This window comes from Scyliorhinus canicula, chromosome 5 (assembly GCF_902713615.1).
Source record: "Scyliorhinus canicula chromosome 5, sScyCan1.1, whole genome shotgun sequence".
NCBI lineage: Eukaryota > Metazoa > Chordata > Chondrichthyes > Carcharhiniformes > Scyliorhinidae > Scyliorhinus > Scyliorhinus canicula.
In genome coordinates, this window is record NC_052150.1 from 122810272 (window position 1) to 122829223 (window position 18952).

Genomic DNA, 18952 nt, shown 5'->3' on the forward strand with positions numbered 1-18952 from the left:
ATCCTACAGCTGCTATTGTATAGCAAAATACAGCAAGTTCCAATTGTGGGGAAGACTGAATGAAATGATCAAAACATCTAGCATGTTGAATGGCATTATTACATGGTGAACCTGAAGGAATCCACATGTGATTAAAGTTTCCACTTTTATCTTGAGTATTATTACATTTGGCAACACCTTTGGATTTTATTTTGATTGGATTTTCGTTCATATTTACAAGTTGAAGATAATTATAGCAGGGAAGGGAAATATCAACAACATGGCTCTTGGCTGTAGAACACAATCGAGGAGAGGGACGTCGTGGGATTGGTGGAAAACTAATGAAGTCATCTGCAGCAGCAATTTGAAAACCGACTTGTTTTCTATGCATCCGGAGGAATGCAGCACAAATCTAGAAGGTGATAATGATTATTTACAGGCCACTGGCCACAGCTGGAATGTGCACAGTTTTGATTGTTATACAACAGCAAGGAAATCTGGGCATTGGCAGCAGTAGAAACAATGGTAAGCCTCAAGGATGTTGATAGTTGAAACTTGTACCAAACCTAAGACTTTTGGGCTATACTGACTGGTTGAAGAGCCCGGCTGAGTTTACCTGCTGAAAATGACTCGGGAGATACTAGGCAGAATTTTGCTGGCTCCCATGAGGCGGGAAGGAGGCAGAGGGCATGTAAAATCCTGGGGAGCCATGTCTGATTGTCTCCATGACCACACCATTAGGGAATTTTACTGACTGCGGGAATGGGTTCAGAAAGGCTGTACTCTTCAAGACGGCAGCAGCTAATTTAAAGATGTAACAGTCCTATCATGGGCCATTTTACCAAACCTTCAGCATTTTGCCGACAGTGGACCAACCCCACGTGACAGGAGACTGCCAGCTAATTTGTTTGAAATTGACATCTACTAGTTTATGGGACAGACCAAAATTGGAATGTGGAGTCTTTCCAATGCTATACTTTCCTATTTTCTTGTTAAAACTTAGTAGAGGGAATATTTATTTTGCAATTTTCTGAAGCCTGGAACTGACCTCAAAGCACTTTATGCTGAATTAGGTTTCTCAAAATGGAAAATTTCAATGTGAGTAAAAAGCACCAGAAAATAACACGCAATAATGAGAAAACATTCCCTGCAGATTTAAGGGAGGAAAAATGGAAACATGTACTGGAGCTCCTTTACCTAGTATATCACATGATGCCTTGCTGTACTCAGATGTGGTATCTAAGCTACTGAACAGAGACCAGGTGCTCCAAAATAACAATGGACTGCAAATTGGCATTGGGATAATGAGGATAAATTATACATTCCTTAAAAGTTTTGCAGTGAAGTCTATTTCATTCAACAAGTAATCCTCTTAGAGTTACAGGTCATGCTGTTCTCTGTACACCTTTACAAATTAGAATTGCCATCTACAGCAGTGGTTTTGATGTTTTCTGACAGTGTTCTAACTTGAAGCAAAGAAAAATTGAGTACTTTGTTCCATAACAGGTGTCTCCTGTTGGCTGATCATGAAGCAGCTTGGAATAGGCCACATGTCAGACAAGCCTGTTGGCAGCTTCTCAAACTAAATAGGTGGATGAAGGACAACAGTAAATCGAGGTGGGAGAGCAGGAATTTGGGGAAAATACAATATAAGTGACTCTTCCAGAAATCCTTTTTAAAAAACATTTACTTAAGGAGCAAATTAGACTTACGTTGGCAGGATGGGCACAATGCTGTATGAGGAATGAATACTTAATGGATTATATTGCTTATCACCATTTCAATCTGCCAGTGTTAACATTTTGGATTGATAATTTAAAACACAATATCGATCTGACAACTTGGAGTAGGTAACTCCAATTTCATAATTCACAATGTCACTGTAAGATTAGAAAATTAAACAATGGGAATAAATTATTCACAACTGAAATAATGGTGGTCCCAAAAACTATGTGCATTGAAAATTGGTGACACATTTCTGAACTCTGACTGCAAGCTATATTAACACTGGAAAAAAATATACTAATCTCTGTCTTGCTGTTGATGATAAAAGGACATTCACAGCATAGTTATCTGTCAGCTCAATTGAAATCATTTGTCTTAAATGTCAACTACTAATTAAATCCAGCCCAAGACTAACCTGGCAGTCAAACTCCGATCTGGAACTAAGACAATTTTTTTCAGATCATGACATTTCACCAGCTACAAATGGAAATGTTTGTGTTTTTGATTCTAAGCAGTCTAACGAAAAAGTCCTCTCTGCTGTAATGAAACAACATTTGAGTAAAATTAGGCTTATTGCCTTTGCATGATGAAAGTTGCAAGTGCCTATCAAATAGTTAACTGTGAAAAGGAACGTATATTTTAAGAAATGTCTATATTGGATTTGGAAACTAACATATTTGATTTACATGAGATGACCTATCCCTGAAATATTTGGTTTGGGATGTAGACTGGCAGAAAACTGCCAGAGGCTATATCACTTCAAATTGGATGTATTCCTCCACCACAGCACACACACATACACACAATTGGTTAGGGTCCAATGCACAACTACCATTACACTCACCAGAAAACAATTACATCCCCTTGAAACATACGGTACTAATACAATCCGACACACAATGCTTCTGGAATATAACGGAAAGTTGATGCAAGCCAAGGGGAAACCGAATTAAACTATTTTGAGAAGACACACACCATTAATCTAGTTTAAAATGTAATACAGAGTAAAATATAACTTTAGTTTACTCAGCCTTACAGTCTACCGTGACCCATGGAAGGTGCTGGAAGAGTCTGGCAGTTGAAAAGAGAAAGGAAAGATTAATATTTCAGATTTAGGTTTTTCGTTGAAGTTGGGAAAATACAAAGTTACAAAAAAGGGAGAGACAGCAGTGATAATGTATAGGATGGAGGGTACAAATGAAAATCTCAATGATGTTGTCATTTTTTTCTAGTAATATAAAGGTACTAATCACTCATAAGTGATTGGGTAAACGTGATGTGAGTTTACTTATTGAGGTTAAGGACATGGAAATATATATTAAAAGATGTAATGTTTAAAGTCGTCCTGTATTCTTTGCTTAAAAGTGAAACAAAATTAAACTAGATTACATGACACACTTCCCTTCTCGTAATGTGATGCTTCCATCCATCAACAGCATATTACATCCCCCTTTCGTTTTAAAGCTATTTCCCCTTCCAAAGATGCATAACTATTTACAATATATGTCCATGCTTAGTTACCATCACACAAGTATATAGGGCCAGTGAATCTATGAGTCTCTAAAGCATAATGGGAATCTGCTGGTACACCCAGATCTTGCAATGGTAATCTTGCCTGGAAGTTTAGTTAATTTCTCACAGTGATCTGTTGCATTGTCATTCTTGGATATTATTCCCAGTTGCATTTGGGATCTTGTTGGTGAAGTATGACTGGATGGTGGTTGAGGATTGATTGATATTTATTGTCACATGTATCGAAGTACAGTGAAAAGTATTTTTCTGCGGCCAAAGGAACGTACACAGTGCATACATAGTAGACAAAAGAATTATTAACAGAGCACATTGACAGTGGTGCATCAACAACTAGTGATTGGTTACAGTGCGGAACTAGCCAAACAAGAGCAGAATAGGGTGTCGTGAATAGTGTTCTTACAGGGAACAGATCAGTCCAAGGGAGAGTCGTTGAGAAGTCTAGTAACTGGGGGGAAGAAGCTGTTCCTATGTCTGGATGTGCAGGTCTTCAGACTTCTGTATCTTCTGCCTCATGGAAGGGTTTGGAAGAGGGCAAAGCCTGGGTGTGAGGGGCCTCTGACAATGCTGTCTGCCTACCTGAGGCAGCGGGAGGTGTTTACAGAATCAATGGGAGGATGGCACGCTTGTGTGATGCGTTGGGCTGAGTTCACCACACTGCAGTTTCTTGCAATTTTGGGCCGGGAATTGCCATACCAAGTTGTGATGCAGCCGGATAGGATGCTCTCTATGGTACATCTGTAGAAGTTTGTGAGAGTCGATGCAGACAGGCCAAATTTCTTTAGCTTCTGTAGGAAGTAGAGACGTTGTTGGGCTTTCTTGACTGTTGCATCAATGTGAGTGGACCACGACAGACTGTTGGTGATGGTGACCCCCAGGAACTTAAAGCTATCGACCATCTCTACTTCGGAGCCATTGATGTAATCGAGGGTGAGTGTCGTGCTACGCTTCCTGAAGTCGATGATCAGTTCCTTGGTCTTTCCAATATTTAGAGAGAGGGTGTTTTTGGTACACCGTGCAACCAAGTGATCTATGTCCCTTCTGTAGTCTGATTCGTCATTGTTTGAGATACAACCCACCACAGTCGTATCATCTGCAAACTTATAGGTTGAGCTGGAATGTCTGCTTGGGTTTCCTCCAGGTGCTCCGGGTTCCTCCCACAGTCCGAAGATGTACAGGTTAGGTGGATTGGCCATGGTAAATTTCCCTTTAGTGCCTAAAAAGGTGAGGCAGGGTTATTGGGTTCAGGGATGGGGTGGGGGCATGGGCCTAGGTAGGGTGCTCTTCCAGAAATCAGTGAAGACTCGATGGGCTAAATGGCCTCCTTCTGCACTGTAGGGATTCTATGATTTCTATGACTCTTAAGACTGTTCACCATTTCATACCTGTACTAAATCTTGCTGCCAGGCTGAACACCATGTCGTTTAAAAGGAATCACTGCTCTACACCATGCGTGTGTCATCATGATATAATGGTGTGACATTATCATAAATGTAAAGAACTGCAAGTGTTGATGTAATGTCTAAATCAACCACGAGAGGGGGCTAGATGTACAACTATATAAGACATTGATGCTAAGCCTTGTGGGGGAGAGGTTGAGGAGAAAGCTAGAGAACAGACTGAAGGAAAGATAGTGTGAGTGAGAGCAGATCATAGTTAATGCAGTAGAGATTAGTTGTAGATGAGTGTAGATTATATATTTATTATCAACTTTGTATTATATAGGAGTAAGTGTCGAATCCAATTAAGTAGTGTTAATAAATTTATAGCTTTGTTCAATTTTAAGCTGTTTTGTGGTCTTTGCGATCACTACGCCAACCATCCTAAATTTAGCAACACAATGAACACCACAAATGGTACCAATCACTCATAAGGGATTGATTGGGTAAACATGTTGTGGGTTCAGTAATTGAGAGGAGGCACATGGCAACATATATACAAAGGTATAGAACTTGAAGACACCAGTAAAGCTGTGTGCTCTGTGCTCTACTTAAAAACAAAAGAGAACCTAAACTGTATTGCATGGCACATTTCCTTTCTGGTGGCATCATGTTCCTCTCCGTTAAAGTCATATTACAACAATGAGAAAAGCAGAACTCCTTCAAGTTGATGTTACCAGAAGCAAAATGGCATTGAGTAAAAGTGCACAAATAAAAAGAAAAAGCTGCAAATTCGGCAAATGTACGTTGTAAATAGACAATGCTGGACATTCATCATTAGGGGTGTAAATAAAGAACAGATTAATATCCCAGGTAAGCATCCTTCATCAGAACCAGATGAAAAGTTACTACAAATCCATTGAAGAATCAATTCAAACTACAAAGCTCAGAAATGCAAAGCTGCTCCTTCCTCACCAGTTCAACAATCTTTAGTACTCCAAACATTCACTCACTGAGGGGGTGGATTCTCTTTTGTATTATTGGTGTCTATTCTCTGCTGGAAGACAAGGATTATCTGTCTCAGGAACAAATCGTCTATCTTACAATGAGCTATGTCACTGATGTAGTTTTTCAGTGAGTTTGTACCTTCTGTTTCTTCGATACAATTGGGCCACCGGATGGGATGGTAGCACAGTGGTTAGCAGAGGGACATCCTGGCACTGAGGACCTGGGTTCGGTCCCGGCCCTGGGTAACTGTCCGTGTGGAGTTTGCACATTCTCCCCGTGTCTGTGTGGGTCTCAACCCCACAACCCAAAGGTGTGCAGGAAAGGTGGATTGGCAATGTAAATTGCCCCTTAATTGGAAAAAAGAGAATTGGGTACTCTAAATTTATATAAATAAAACAATTGGACCACCCAGCCCATCTGCTCTGGCTACAACTAAAACAAATCACCAATACCTACCTGTTCAATTCTGTATGTCATCAAGCCTGATCATTGCTCAATACTCAGATTTTTGGAAAACAAATCTCTTTTCCTTCTTCTTTGCACAAGTTTCTCGTGATTTGACTTTGATGAGGCTTTAACATAACTGGCTGAAACTTTCTGGCCCTTCCCGCCGAGGGGTATTCCGGCGACCCCCTCGCGGTGTTCCCCCTAATGGCGGAGGGTGCGAGCCACAGAAAAAGCCATTAACATCAGCAGGATGGGAAGATCCCACCGCCAGCCAATGGTAGGCCACCTCCACAGCCGCAAATCATACTGCGGGTCTCGTCCTATCCTTTTTCTTTTGCTAATTTCAAGTACTCTATTTTCAGTGAAACAATATTCAGAGCAGCAGTGAACCTGGTGGAATAGTTTACCTGCTGTTTTCCCGGTGTTGGGCCTATTGTTGTGTGGAAATTAAGAAATTAAATATGGCCCAGAGTTATTAGCATATTTTCAATTAATTGTTGGTAAATTTCATGCCCGCAGACAATGGGCAGAATGTTGTGCTCTCCACAGTGGCACGATTGCTGGCATGGGGTGCAGTGAATCAGGCGGGAGGATGGCAGGTGGGGCTCCTGCCACCTTCATGCCTTCTTGAGTAAGTCCCTGGTGGGAAGATCTGTTTCTAGCCCTTATGTCTGCTGCCAATAGAGGCCCTTAAGTGAGGAAGTAATCATTGCTTAACGGACTCATCTTGCTACAGCAGGTATCAGTCTCGTACTGGGCGAAGGGGATGGGGAGCTTATCATGTGGAACATGGCAAGCAAATGTTAGCGTGCTTGCTTTAAGGGTCCCAGATCTTAAATGGGGATGAGGCTGCAGTCAACAAACACATATCTGGTCACTTTTTATTTACACCTCAAGCTCTGGCTCTGCTATGTAACATGAGTAAAATTATCAACATCTGTGCCACATTCTTTGAACTCTAATCTATTCTTTTTCTTAAAAAAAGGAAAACAGGCTTTAATACTGCTATGTTGAACAGAATGATTTGTTCCATTCTCAGATTGCAGTTAAGCTTTGTTTTGTTGAGTTCATAATACAAGTTGAGAAGCAATAATTCAAATGATTTCAAGCAGATGTGAATGTTTTGGTGAACTGTTACAACTGCTGTGTGCACCAGACAGAAGGATCCACCTGTGAGCTGATTTGACTGGGCCCTGATGTGGACCTTTTTAACTAATGTTTTCAATATGAAATGAAGATATATCAACCTATCTGTTCTACATAAACACATAGCGGGAGTGAATGGTGTTGCGGTATTGTCACTGGACCACAACCCAGGCTAATGTTCAGAGCTCCAGGTTCAAATCCCATCATGGATGTTGAAATTTGAGTTCAATAAAAATGTGGAAATGGAAGTATAATAATGACCATGAAACCATTGCTGACCTGGTTCACTAATGGCCTTTAGGGAAAGAAATGTGTCACCCTCTTTCAAAAGATTGTCTGAAATAGCCCAGTAAGCCACTCAGTTCAAGAGCACAAAGGGCCAATAAATTCCCTTTGCTGGCTTAAAATTAGGCAAGTCTTCCCTTACAACAAATTCTGACATTATGAAAACTAAAAGCCTTTTTATTCTATTCGTTGGAGAGAACTGCGCTATAGATTGCGTTCAAAGGTTAATCCTTCACCTTCTCTGTACTCTGAATTGAAAATGCTGTTTGAATGGGCTCGTGTTAAAGACAACGTTGTGGTTGTCTCCACAGGTGGGGTGTAAAGTGCTGCATTTGTTCCTCCAATACATGCTGGGCTGCAATTACTTTTGGATGCTCTGTGAAGGGATCTACCTGCACACACTCATCGTGGTGGCGGTATTTGCCGAGGAGCAGCATCTGCACTGGTATTACCTTCTGGGCTGGGGTATGTATTACATCAGTCAAACAAGAATATAGTTAACTTTTCCTTATGTTTGAGATCAAAGAGATTGATGAACTGTTGTTGGCAAGATTACACTATTAGGAATTTGCTTGCAAAAAAATGTTGATGTGCCTTATGTCATATATGCATGTAAGTATGAAGAGTGTTGCACCAAAATTGGCTCCACAGCGCACAAAAATGTGCCAAACAGCGTCTTGGTGAGGATGTCACCATCATGACTACGCCAAAAGTATGCAGAGTATGCAAACCTTGACATCGGTAATGTGCAGTACTGATTTATTTTTTGTTTATTGAGATTTTACATTTTATAAAATAGCGCAACAAAGTTACAAAATAATACATCACCAGAAGCGAGAAATGGAAAAGAAAACAGATGTGGCACAACCAATATGAGCATGGCATGGAACAGGATAACATCATCACAACTGGCTTAATTAAAATCATTAGACAGAACTAGATACTCATATCACCCCACCAGAGACCAAGGGAGAAACAGAATAGGATAATGAAAACATGACAAAATGCTGCACACCCTCCCACACTGCACAGTCCCGTAATCATCACGGGAAATCAAGATAAACTTCCCACGTCAGGAGCAGGTGTGCACCAGTGTACATCCCCCTCAACTCCAGCAGCGCCAAGGGTCGCAGAGGCCCAACACAGCCTTATTTTTCTAGATTCCAGATCATCTGTCCCCCAAATAGGAGCGAATTCGTCATACCCACCATCACAAAAAGTACGCGGGAACCCCAGATCTACGGGGAGTTACATACATACCACGCTACGCCACTAAACCCCCAAAACAGGCCCAGGACAGAACCACAATTATGAAGAGAGGAGAGGAATGGCAACAATGTTCAGGCTATGGTGAACCTTCGGGTCTTCCAAGGTGGAAAAGAGGAGTGAGAAAAAAAAACGACCAAAGCTATGCCACCAGGTGACAATACTCACAAGTAAAGAGCAGAACAGGCCACTTGTCAAGGTTCTCAAGGGGAGTAACAGGAAATCCATCAAGGCACAGAACTTGACCCATCCCCAGGCCCCCGTGTACCAGAGAGAAGGAAACAAAACCCAGCCTCGCAGGAAGTCCGTCCTAATACTCTCAGAGAGGGAGATCCCGAGCCACAGCACCGAGCCTGGCCTGCCCCAACACCAATTGCCACACCAGAAACGATACCCCACAGGGCCTCCAATGCACCCCAAAAACATGCACACCCATCAAGCCTGTACCTTTCCAGCCCCATCCAGGGCAACAGACCACAAGAGACCAGCCAGGGGAGGGGTGGGGGGGCTGCTCCCCCCCAAGAAAAAGAACTGTAAAGTTCCTCAACAATAAGATTCCCTCAGAGTGAGTGCCGATTCCCTCCTCACCGGCGCAAACACAGAAATCATCCCCAAAACCACTGGGACAGATCAGAACAACTAGCATAATGCTCACCCAGATGAGGAGAACCCCAGAGAGGGGACATCTCGCCTAACTCAAAATGACCACCATTGCAGACAGAGTAACCTCTCTCCTCAACAACCCAATCACCACGACAGCCCAGGAGAGGAACACTGAAGAGACCCAAACAACGGAAAGTAGAAACTGCTCCTCAAGGAGGAGACAGAGAGGAGAGGCCAAAAACAAGAACTGAACCTGGCGCCGATCTGTTTGCGATCTAAATAGTCCGCTCCTGTTGGCGAAATCAGGATCCGCCATAGTGTGGCTAGAAAAAAATTATCACCACTAAAGCCCGATCGCTACACAATTAACAGGACCGACCCCGTATTGGATAGGTACATGGATTAGGTAGAATGATGGGGTGTAGATTAATTTGTTCTTAATCTGGGACAAAAGTTCGGCACAACATCGTGGGCCGAAGGGCCTGTTCTATGCTGTATTTTTCTATGTTCTATGTTCTATGTGGCATGTGAAAGTTATTGTCTAGCAATAGGGATGGGTCAATCTGTATGGCATTAACAACTCATGTTTGCCAGGTCATCTAGGTGGTGGCCGGTGGATCCTCACCTCTGCGCCATGCGCTGACGTTTACGGCGGTCACTGCGCGGTCCTTGGTCACTCCCTTGACCTCCAGGGCCTGGTCTTTATACAGGGTAAGGACTCTGGTGTCTAGCACATGACCCTCCCCCCACCCCACCATTGGTTGTGGGCCAAATTCTCCTGCGGGCCACAGAGGGGGCATCATTAGCCACACACGTGGTTATTCGCAAGGGGGGTGATGCTTGGGAGTTGGAGGAGGGGACTTGGAAGATAGGCCAAATGGGTGGGGTGGGGCGTATTGGGGGGATGGAGAGTATGGAGGGGATGGGAGTATGGGGAGAATGGGCAGTATGCGGGGGTTGAGGAATATTGCGGGGAGTATGCGATGGGGGAGGGCGTCGATCTGGAGCAAACCCCAAGCGGCCATGGTGGAGGTCATTGACTTTGCTGTGGCACTGGATGCCAGTCCTCCTAGTCACGCTCCCCGTGTTCACTGCCACTGCCGTTTCCTCCCAAGCGGCAGTGGCTGCCCTATGGCTGACCCTCGGGGGAACTAAGCAACCAGTACGGCCTCTAATATTTCCAGTAGTCTGCCTAAGTTGGAATCGTGGGGCTCGTTGTCTCGGTGACATGGCTGTGGGCTGTGTGGGGTTGCCTGTGTCGGATTGGTTTAACTGCTTGTTAACCGGGGACTGGCGAGCGCGGTCCCAGTGAATCAGCCAGTGGAATCATAATTTGTGGCGAGAAGCCCATGGGGCCTCTTTAAGTGGACCAATTAATATTTTATAGCGGTAACGGCCTCGCCGGGCGGAGCATCGAAAAGCTCGCTACCACATTTGGAAAACGTTTGGTTAAATCGCGCCCACCAAAATCAAAAGGAGTAAAACTGAGCACAAATCACATATCCCATAATTGACTCAAAATCATCTTGCTACCACGGCATAACTTAATAAGGATAATCAATGACACAGGCCATCACGCTCAATTTTGCACTCCCCTACAGGGAAAAGGACAGCAACCAAAGTCAACAACTTGATCAACAGAGAATAACATGCAGGATTATCCAAGAACCGCAGGGTAAATTGCAGGATAAAGACAACTTTCTTGTTGCACGAGAAGGCAAAGGATAAGGCAGGATCAAGCAGCAGTCTCCAGGATCTCGCAAGGATTCCATTGATCGAAGCATGATACAGGAACATTTTCACCATGCTGTGTCTCCGAAGCCTAGGCGGTCCACAGCCTAAGCCCCGGCCGGGGGGCAATTACTCAACCTGCTCGGCCAACCTCCAACTACTCACTGTGGGCATCAAGAATACAATAGGACCAGTGATCAGTGGGGCTTACCGACCCCTGGTTCTAAGACAGGATATAATCTGCTCCATTGAATCTGATGTACCCATTGAATCTGATGTACCCATTGAATCTGATGTATCAAGACTACCAAAGCATGGCAGCCTATTCTCAAACACATCTCCCATCTCTCACCAAGGACCAGGCTCAGGCCTCCATAACCCAAAATCCTCAGGATAAATGACACACCATGCAGCAGGAATTTGACAACACAAAGGTGACCCCTAACCAGAGAAAGCGCCCTTTCTCAGTCAAGGCAACATCTTCGATGGTGGCCATCATCCGATGCACACAGCACCGTCAAGATGAGAGCCCACTCAGCAGCAAGCTGCCACTCCCAGCTGGGCCCCACTTTAGCCCACTCTGATCACCACAAACGAACAAAGATTTTAGCATTTTATCTCAGCTCTTTCTCGCAAAAAGACCAATCAGGAACTTCGAGGGACATGACGCCATCCATGGAGCCCAAGAAAAAGCAAGTGTGAAATGTGCACAAGGATGAATTCCAGATTAAATAACGAGCAGAGCTGGAGCTCATAAAAACACTACCACACTCGTGCTCACATCACGTGATCACCCTTGGAGTACTGATTTGATTGACAGCACTGTAATTTTCAACATTGTCCCTTGAACTCTCAAATGCATACAGTTGAATACATGTTCAGCCGATGGAAGGACAATTGAAAGGAATCAGTAATAACTTGCAGGTTAGATGCTGATTAATTTCTACTGGCTTTTGGTTTGTGTTGCTGATGTGCTGGGTGATTTCAAGAGTTGGTTAAAGTTGGTGAAGTTCAGAGAGGGAAGAGTTGAACATAGAGAAGGTTCTCACTTCAAGGATTCTGCTCAGACCACTTGTTCCCAGTCATGGGTGCTGTAGTTACCATTGACCCTGAGGCTGTAACATGAGAAGCAGATGGAAAAGAAGCATAAAGCAAGAACAAGAACAAACAACAAAGAGAATTACAGCACAGGAACAGGCCCTTCGGCCCTCCCAGCCTGCGCCGATCCAGATCCTTTATCTAAACCTGTTGCCTATTTTCCAAGGATCTACTTCCCTCTGTTCCCCGCCCGTTCATATATCTGTCTAGATGCATCTTAAATGATGCCAACGTGCCCACCTCTACCACCTCCGCTGGCAAAGCGTTCCAGGCACCCACCACCCTCTGCGTAAAAAACGTTCCACGCACATCTCCCTTAAACTTTCCCCCTCTAACCTTGAAATCGTGACCCCTTGTAATTGACACCCCAACTCTTGGAAAAAGCTTGTTGCTATCCACCCTGTCCATACTTCTCATAATTTTGTAGACCTCAATCAGGTCTCCCCTCAACCTCTGTCTTTCCAACGAAAACAATCCTAATCTACTCAACCTTTCTTCATAGCTAGCACCCTCCATACCAGGCAACATCCTGGGGAACCTCCTCTGCACCCTCTCTAAAGCATCCACATCATTCTGGTAATGTGGTGACCAGAACTGCACACAGTATTCCAAATGTGGCCCAACCAAAGTCCTATACAACTGTAACATGACCTGCCGACTCTTGGACTCAATACCCCGTCCGATTAAGGCAATCATGTTGTATGCCTTCTTGACCACTCTATCAACCTGCGTTGCCACCTTCAGGGTACAATGGACCTGAACTCCCAGATCTCTCTGTACATCAATTTTCCCCAGGACTCTTCCATTGACCATATAGTCTGCTCTTGAATTAGATCTTCCAAAATGCATCACCTCACTTTGCCTGAATTGAACTCCATCTGCCATTTCTCTGCCCAACTCTCCAATCTATCTATATTTTTCTGTATTCTCTGACAGTCCTCCTCGCTATCTGCAACTCCACCAATCTTAGTATCACCTGCAAACTTGCTAATCAGACCACCTATACCTTCGTCCAGATCATTTATGTATATCACAAACAACAGTGGTCCGAGCACGGATCCCTGTGGAACACCACGAGTCACCTTTCTCCATTTTGAGACACTCCCTTCCACCACTACTCTCTGTCTCCTGTTGTCCAGCCAGTTCTTTATCCATCTAGCTAGTACACCCTGAACCCCATACAACTTCACTTTTTCCATCAACCTGCCATGGGAAACTTTATCAAACGCCTTACTTAAGTCCATGTATATGACATCTACAGCCCTTCCCTCATCAATTAACTTTGTCAAAGAATTCTATCAGGTTTGTAAGACATGACCTTCCCTGCACAAAACCATGCTGCCTATCACTGATAAGACTATTTTCTTCCAAATGTGAATAGATCCTATCCCTCAGTATCTTCTCCAACAGTTTGCCTACCACTGACGTCAAGCTCACAGGTCTATAATTCCCTGGATTATCCCTGCTACCCTTCTTAAACAAAGGGACAACATTAGCAATTCTCCAGTCCTCCGGGACCTCGCCCGTGCTCAAGGATGCTGCAAAGATCGGGCAGCACGGTGGCGCAGTGGTTAGCATTGCTGCCTCACTGCGCTGAGGTCCCAGGTTCGATCCCGGCTCTGGGTCACTGTCCGTGTCGAGTTTGCACATTCTCCCCATGTTTGCGTGGGTTTCGCCCCCACCACCTAAAGATGTGCAGAGTAGGTGGATTGGCCATGCTAAATTGCCCCTTAATTGGAAAAAAATTAATTGGATATTCTAAATTTATTTTAAAAAAATTTTTTTAAATGATGCTGCAAAGATATCTGTTAAGGCCCCAACTATTTCGTCCCTCGCTTCCCTCAGTAACCTGGGATAGATCCCATCCGGTCCTGGGGACTTGTCTACCTTAATGCCTTTTAGAATACACAAAACTTCCCCCTTCCTTATGACGACTTGACCTAGAGTATTTAAACATCCATCCCTAGCCTCAACATCCGTCATGTGCCTCTCCTTGGTGAATACCCATGCAAAGTACTCATTAAGAATCTCACCCATTTCCTCTGACTCCACGCATAAATTCCCTCTTTTGTCTTTGAGTGGGCCAATCCTTTCTCTAGTTACCCTCTTGCTCCTTATATACGAATAAAAGGCTTTGGGATTTTCCTTAACCCTGTTAGCCAAAGATATTTCATGACCCCTTTTAGCCCTCTTTATTGCGCGTTTGAGATTCATCCTACTTTCCCGATATTCCTCCAAAGCTTCATCAGTTTTGAGTCGCCTCGATCTTATGTATGCTTCCTTTTTCATCTTAGCTAGTCTCACAATTCCACCCGTCATCCATGGTTCCCTAATCTTGCCATTTCTATCCCTCATTTTCATAGGGACATGTCTGTCCTGCACTCTAATCAACCTTTCCTTAAAAGACTCCCACATTTCAAATGTGGATTTACCCTTAAACAGCTGCTCCCAATCCACATTCCCTGGCTCCTGCCGAATTTTGTTATACTCGGCCTTTCCCGAATTCAGCACTCTTCCTTTAGGACCACTCTCGTCTTTGTCCATGAGTATTCTAAAACTTACGGAATTGTGATCGCTCTTCCCAAAGTAATCACCGACTGAAACTTCAACCACCTGGCCGGGATCATTCCCCAATACCAGGTCCAGTATGGCCCCTTCCCGAGTTGGACTATTTACATACTGCTCTAAAAATCTCTCCTGGATGCTCCTTACAAACTCTGCTCCATCTACGCCCCCAACACTACACAAGTCCCATTCAATGTTGGGGAAGTTAAAATCTCCCATCACAACTACCCTATTGCTCCTACATTTTTCTATAATCTGTCTGCATATTTGTACCTCTACTTCATGCTCACTTTTGGGAGGCCTGTAGTAAAGTCTCAACAATGTTACTGCACCCTTCCTATTTCTTAGCTCTTCCCATATTGTCTCAGTGCTCGAAACCTCCATCGTGCCCTCCTTAATCACAGCTGTGATATCATCTCTGACTAGTAATGCAACTCCTCAACCCCTTCTACCTCCCTCTCTGTCCCTTCTGAAGCATCTATACCCTGGGATATTCAGTTGCCAGTCCTGCCCTTCCCTCAACCAAGTCTCAGTAATACCAATAACATCATATTCCTTGGTACTAATCCAAGCCCTAAATTCATCTGCCTTACCTGCTACACTTCTCGCATTAAAACAAATGCACCTCAGACCGCCTGTCCCTTTGCGTTCATCATCTGTTCCCTGTCTACCCTTCCCCTTAGTCACATTGAGTTTATTATCTGGAACCTTACTGGCTCTTTACTGACCTCTAACTTCCTAATCTGGTTCCCATTCCCCTATAAGAAGACAAGCTTATACTCACAGAGGGAGGAGCAGAGGGAGAAAGGCTCTCAGGAGGAAGCCTTATCCACCCAAGGTCTTCCGGAGGCATTTCCCCTATCTCCACCTAAGCAAGAGCAGTGTGTGTGTCATTTGTGCTTTACGAAGGAGGTGCTCACAGAACTCTTGCATCTCTTGCAACCACACCTGAAGGCCCAGAGCAAGATGCTTCCAGGAATTCAGTGGCTCTGAATTTCTTAGAATTTACAGTGCAGAAGGAGGCCATTCGGCCCATCGTGTCTGCACCGGCTCTTGGAAAGAGCACCCTACACAAGCTCACACCTCCACCCTATCCCCACAACCCAGTTACCCCACCCAACACTAAGGGCAATGTTGGACACTAAGGGCAATTTAGCATGGCCAATCCACCTAACCTGCACATCTTTGGACTCTGGGAGGAAACCAGAGCACCCGGAGGAAACCGATGCACACACGGGGAGAATGTGCAGACTCCGCACAGACAGTGACCAAAGCCAAGAATCGAACCTGAGACCCTGGAGCTGTGAAGCAACTGTGCTATCCACAATGCTACCGTGCTGCCCATATGTCTTCATGTCAGGATCTTTCCAGATTGGAGCTGGTGGCATCTGTAACAATTCCCAATTTCCCCATCCACTGTTGCCTTTGAAAGGTGACAGACTTCCTTTGAGGAGAGCTCACTGTGCACTCTCTGAACAGAGTGAAGCAGGAGCAATGTGCTTGTGGATTTGCAAGAAGAGTGGGCTTTTCCATGGTTCAGGAAACTACCAGCTGCACACCTGAGGCTGTTTGGGTGCCACATCTCAATGGTGAACTGCTCCACAACCGCAAAGGTTAGGCCTCACTCAGCATGCAGTCGGTGTGTGACCACACTCAGAATATCATGCTGGTGAATGCCGGCTATCCTAGCAGCTGTCACGGTGAGGTTATTTTGCATCAGTCAGCTGTACCTTCAATATTTGAGCCAACACTTCGAAGCAGAGAGTCGACTCAGCAAATCAGCAACATGCTGGGAGCCATACTGCCGCATGAAACATCAGGGAGAAGACCAGTGGAACCTTGAAGCAATGGCTCTGCTTCCTCGACTGCTCTTAAGGAACTCCTCAGTACTTGCAGGATGTGTCCTGATTTGAGGTGATCTGCTGTATCTTCCACAACCTGGCCATCAAGAGGGGACATCCCTTACTACCCGGGATACAGCCAGCAGTTTAGGAACAGAAAAGAACCAGGGGGTGAAAAAGGATGAGGAAGAGAAGGAGCAGAAAGAAGGGAGGGGGCTGATGTGTTATCTGTGTTGGTCTAACATCGACTGCAACTGGATGCAGTAAAACGAGAAACAGGCTTCCAACACAGGAGATGGTCCAACACTGTTTTATTGAACCTGTTGATTGCTGTACATAATCTGCTGTGGGTTGACACTCTATTAACCTAACTGATGACCTCCTACTGGCTTGATCAGACTAGCTCTCTACCACATGGAGATGATGTTCATTGGCTTGTGCACTGCGACTATCTCCCTAGCTGTGTCCTGTGAGAGAGGGAGAGCCTTAATGCCCTGTGGGCTTTATAGTGGTGGTGTCCTGTCTGGTGATTGGTTGTACTGTGTCGTGTGTGTTCATTGGTTATCCTGTGTGTCAATCACTGCCTGTCTGCACCTCATGATATACATGAGTGGACATTATGACAGGGGCAATCAGCACATCCCCTTTCTGGTTGGGCTGTGCATGAACACCTCATTTAACTGAGGTTTCACAGAATGGAGCAGTGTGTGAGGCGAGGTAAGCACATGAGCTGCGCATTTGCATTCACTGACCTTGACTACTTGTGTGAGCCCATTTAACTCTTTGTGATACTTCATCCAGATCTGCAGAGCTGGTCTGCATCAACTATGGTGGCTATCTTCGCCCAATGTCTTTGAAGTATTTGTTTGGAGGGCTCCCTGACCCATGAGAGAAGAGGACCATCCTTTTCCTGTCCATCTCCTTGGGTCTCTGGTTTGTTGCACTATTTCCATTCCTCAGCATCCATTGCAGCTGGAGTGCACCTTGCCTTTGAGAGGAATAGGCTGGCTTGAAGTAGTGCAGGCTAGCTTTAAATGTTGTCCATAGTGTTCCAGTAGTCAACTGTCTCATGTTTGATTATTTGATTATGTATGCTTGGTATCTATTCACTCTGTATGATTAGTTAAGCCTGGGTGTGGTGGCTGAGACACAAAACAGTTGGCAAGCAACTGGTAAGTATGTGAGAGCAGATATTTTAAAAAATATCGAATAGAAACTCCTATGGAACACATAGAACCTGGTCATATCTTCAAGACAAGAAGCACAACAATGCTAGTCCTGCAAGAACTTAGGGTTCCTGCTGAGACGAGAAGCCAATCAGCAGTGTGCTTAAATGTTGTTTTTTATGCTGCTGTCATTTAAATCAGTAGGCAGCACTGCGTTTGCAAGCTGTCTGCAGTGCTATGAGGAGACTTAAGAGTTAATCATCCATTGCAAACCCTGTGCTTTTTTTCTGACCTTCTCTAAATTTTACCCAACTCTTTAAATCTGTTATTAATTATAACTTGAGGATTTATTGCAGAGATAATGAGATACCCCCTAGTTTGTAAAACAAAAAAAGGTGGAAATTATAAGGGTCCCACATTTTATGGTCAAGGTTCAGGGTGGAATTTTCCATTCTGGAGAATAAGTGTGGTAGATGGTGGAAGAGTCGCTATGATTCCCATTGCGGGAGGGCGGGTTTCGTGCCAGGTCATCTGCTTATCAACTCATTATTTATGCATCAACAAGCAGTTTGTCAAATCTCGTGGCAAGGCAGGCTGGGATTCATCTGCCCCGCTGTTACCACATTGGGTTCAAAGGTCCAGCCACCATAATTAAACGGCACCCACACATACTGTGCAGCCCAAGACTTTTTATGGAAAAGCCAATAATGGCCCCAAGATGTAACAAGCTCTCTGCACCCAGGTTCAGTGACGGATCCCTGGAGAGATCCTCCAGGCATGTCCAGAACTGGTGCGAGGTCCTCTATCCAAGAGATCACAGTAGGAGCTCCACAAACCTCAACGTGCCGGCTTGAAGGAGGTCTCTGGGGCGGTCAGTGCATGTGGACCCCAGAAGAGGGCTGCTGTCCGGTGCTGAAAAAGGATAAATGATCTATCTGCTCTGCCAGGGTAAGTTAATGTTCTCCTTACTCCCAACTCATTTTTATCATGCCATTATGCATTCACCAGGTTACAGTCCACAGAATTCTTATGCTGCAACAGCAGAAAGGACTTCACCACTGATTATCTTACACACACTTTAACATCATCATCTCCTGTGACATCTTGGCCAAGTCATGTCTTCAACCCTGACCCAGGACATTCAGCACACACCGAGAATGCATGCTTATGACCTGCTTTTGCA

General features: G+C 44.5%; 1 protein-coding gene across 1 annotated transcript in view; it reads left to right on the top strand.

The window, feature by feature from the left end:
* Positions 1-18952, top strand: part of calcr (calcitonin receptor) — a 444237-nt gene that overhangs the window by 362713 nt on the left and 62572 nt on the right. The window contains 1 exon segment of the mRNA XM_038797577.1: positions 7811-7964. Within this exon segment, the coding sequence (XP_038653505.1) occupies positions 7811-7964 (154 nt within the window).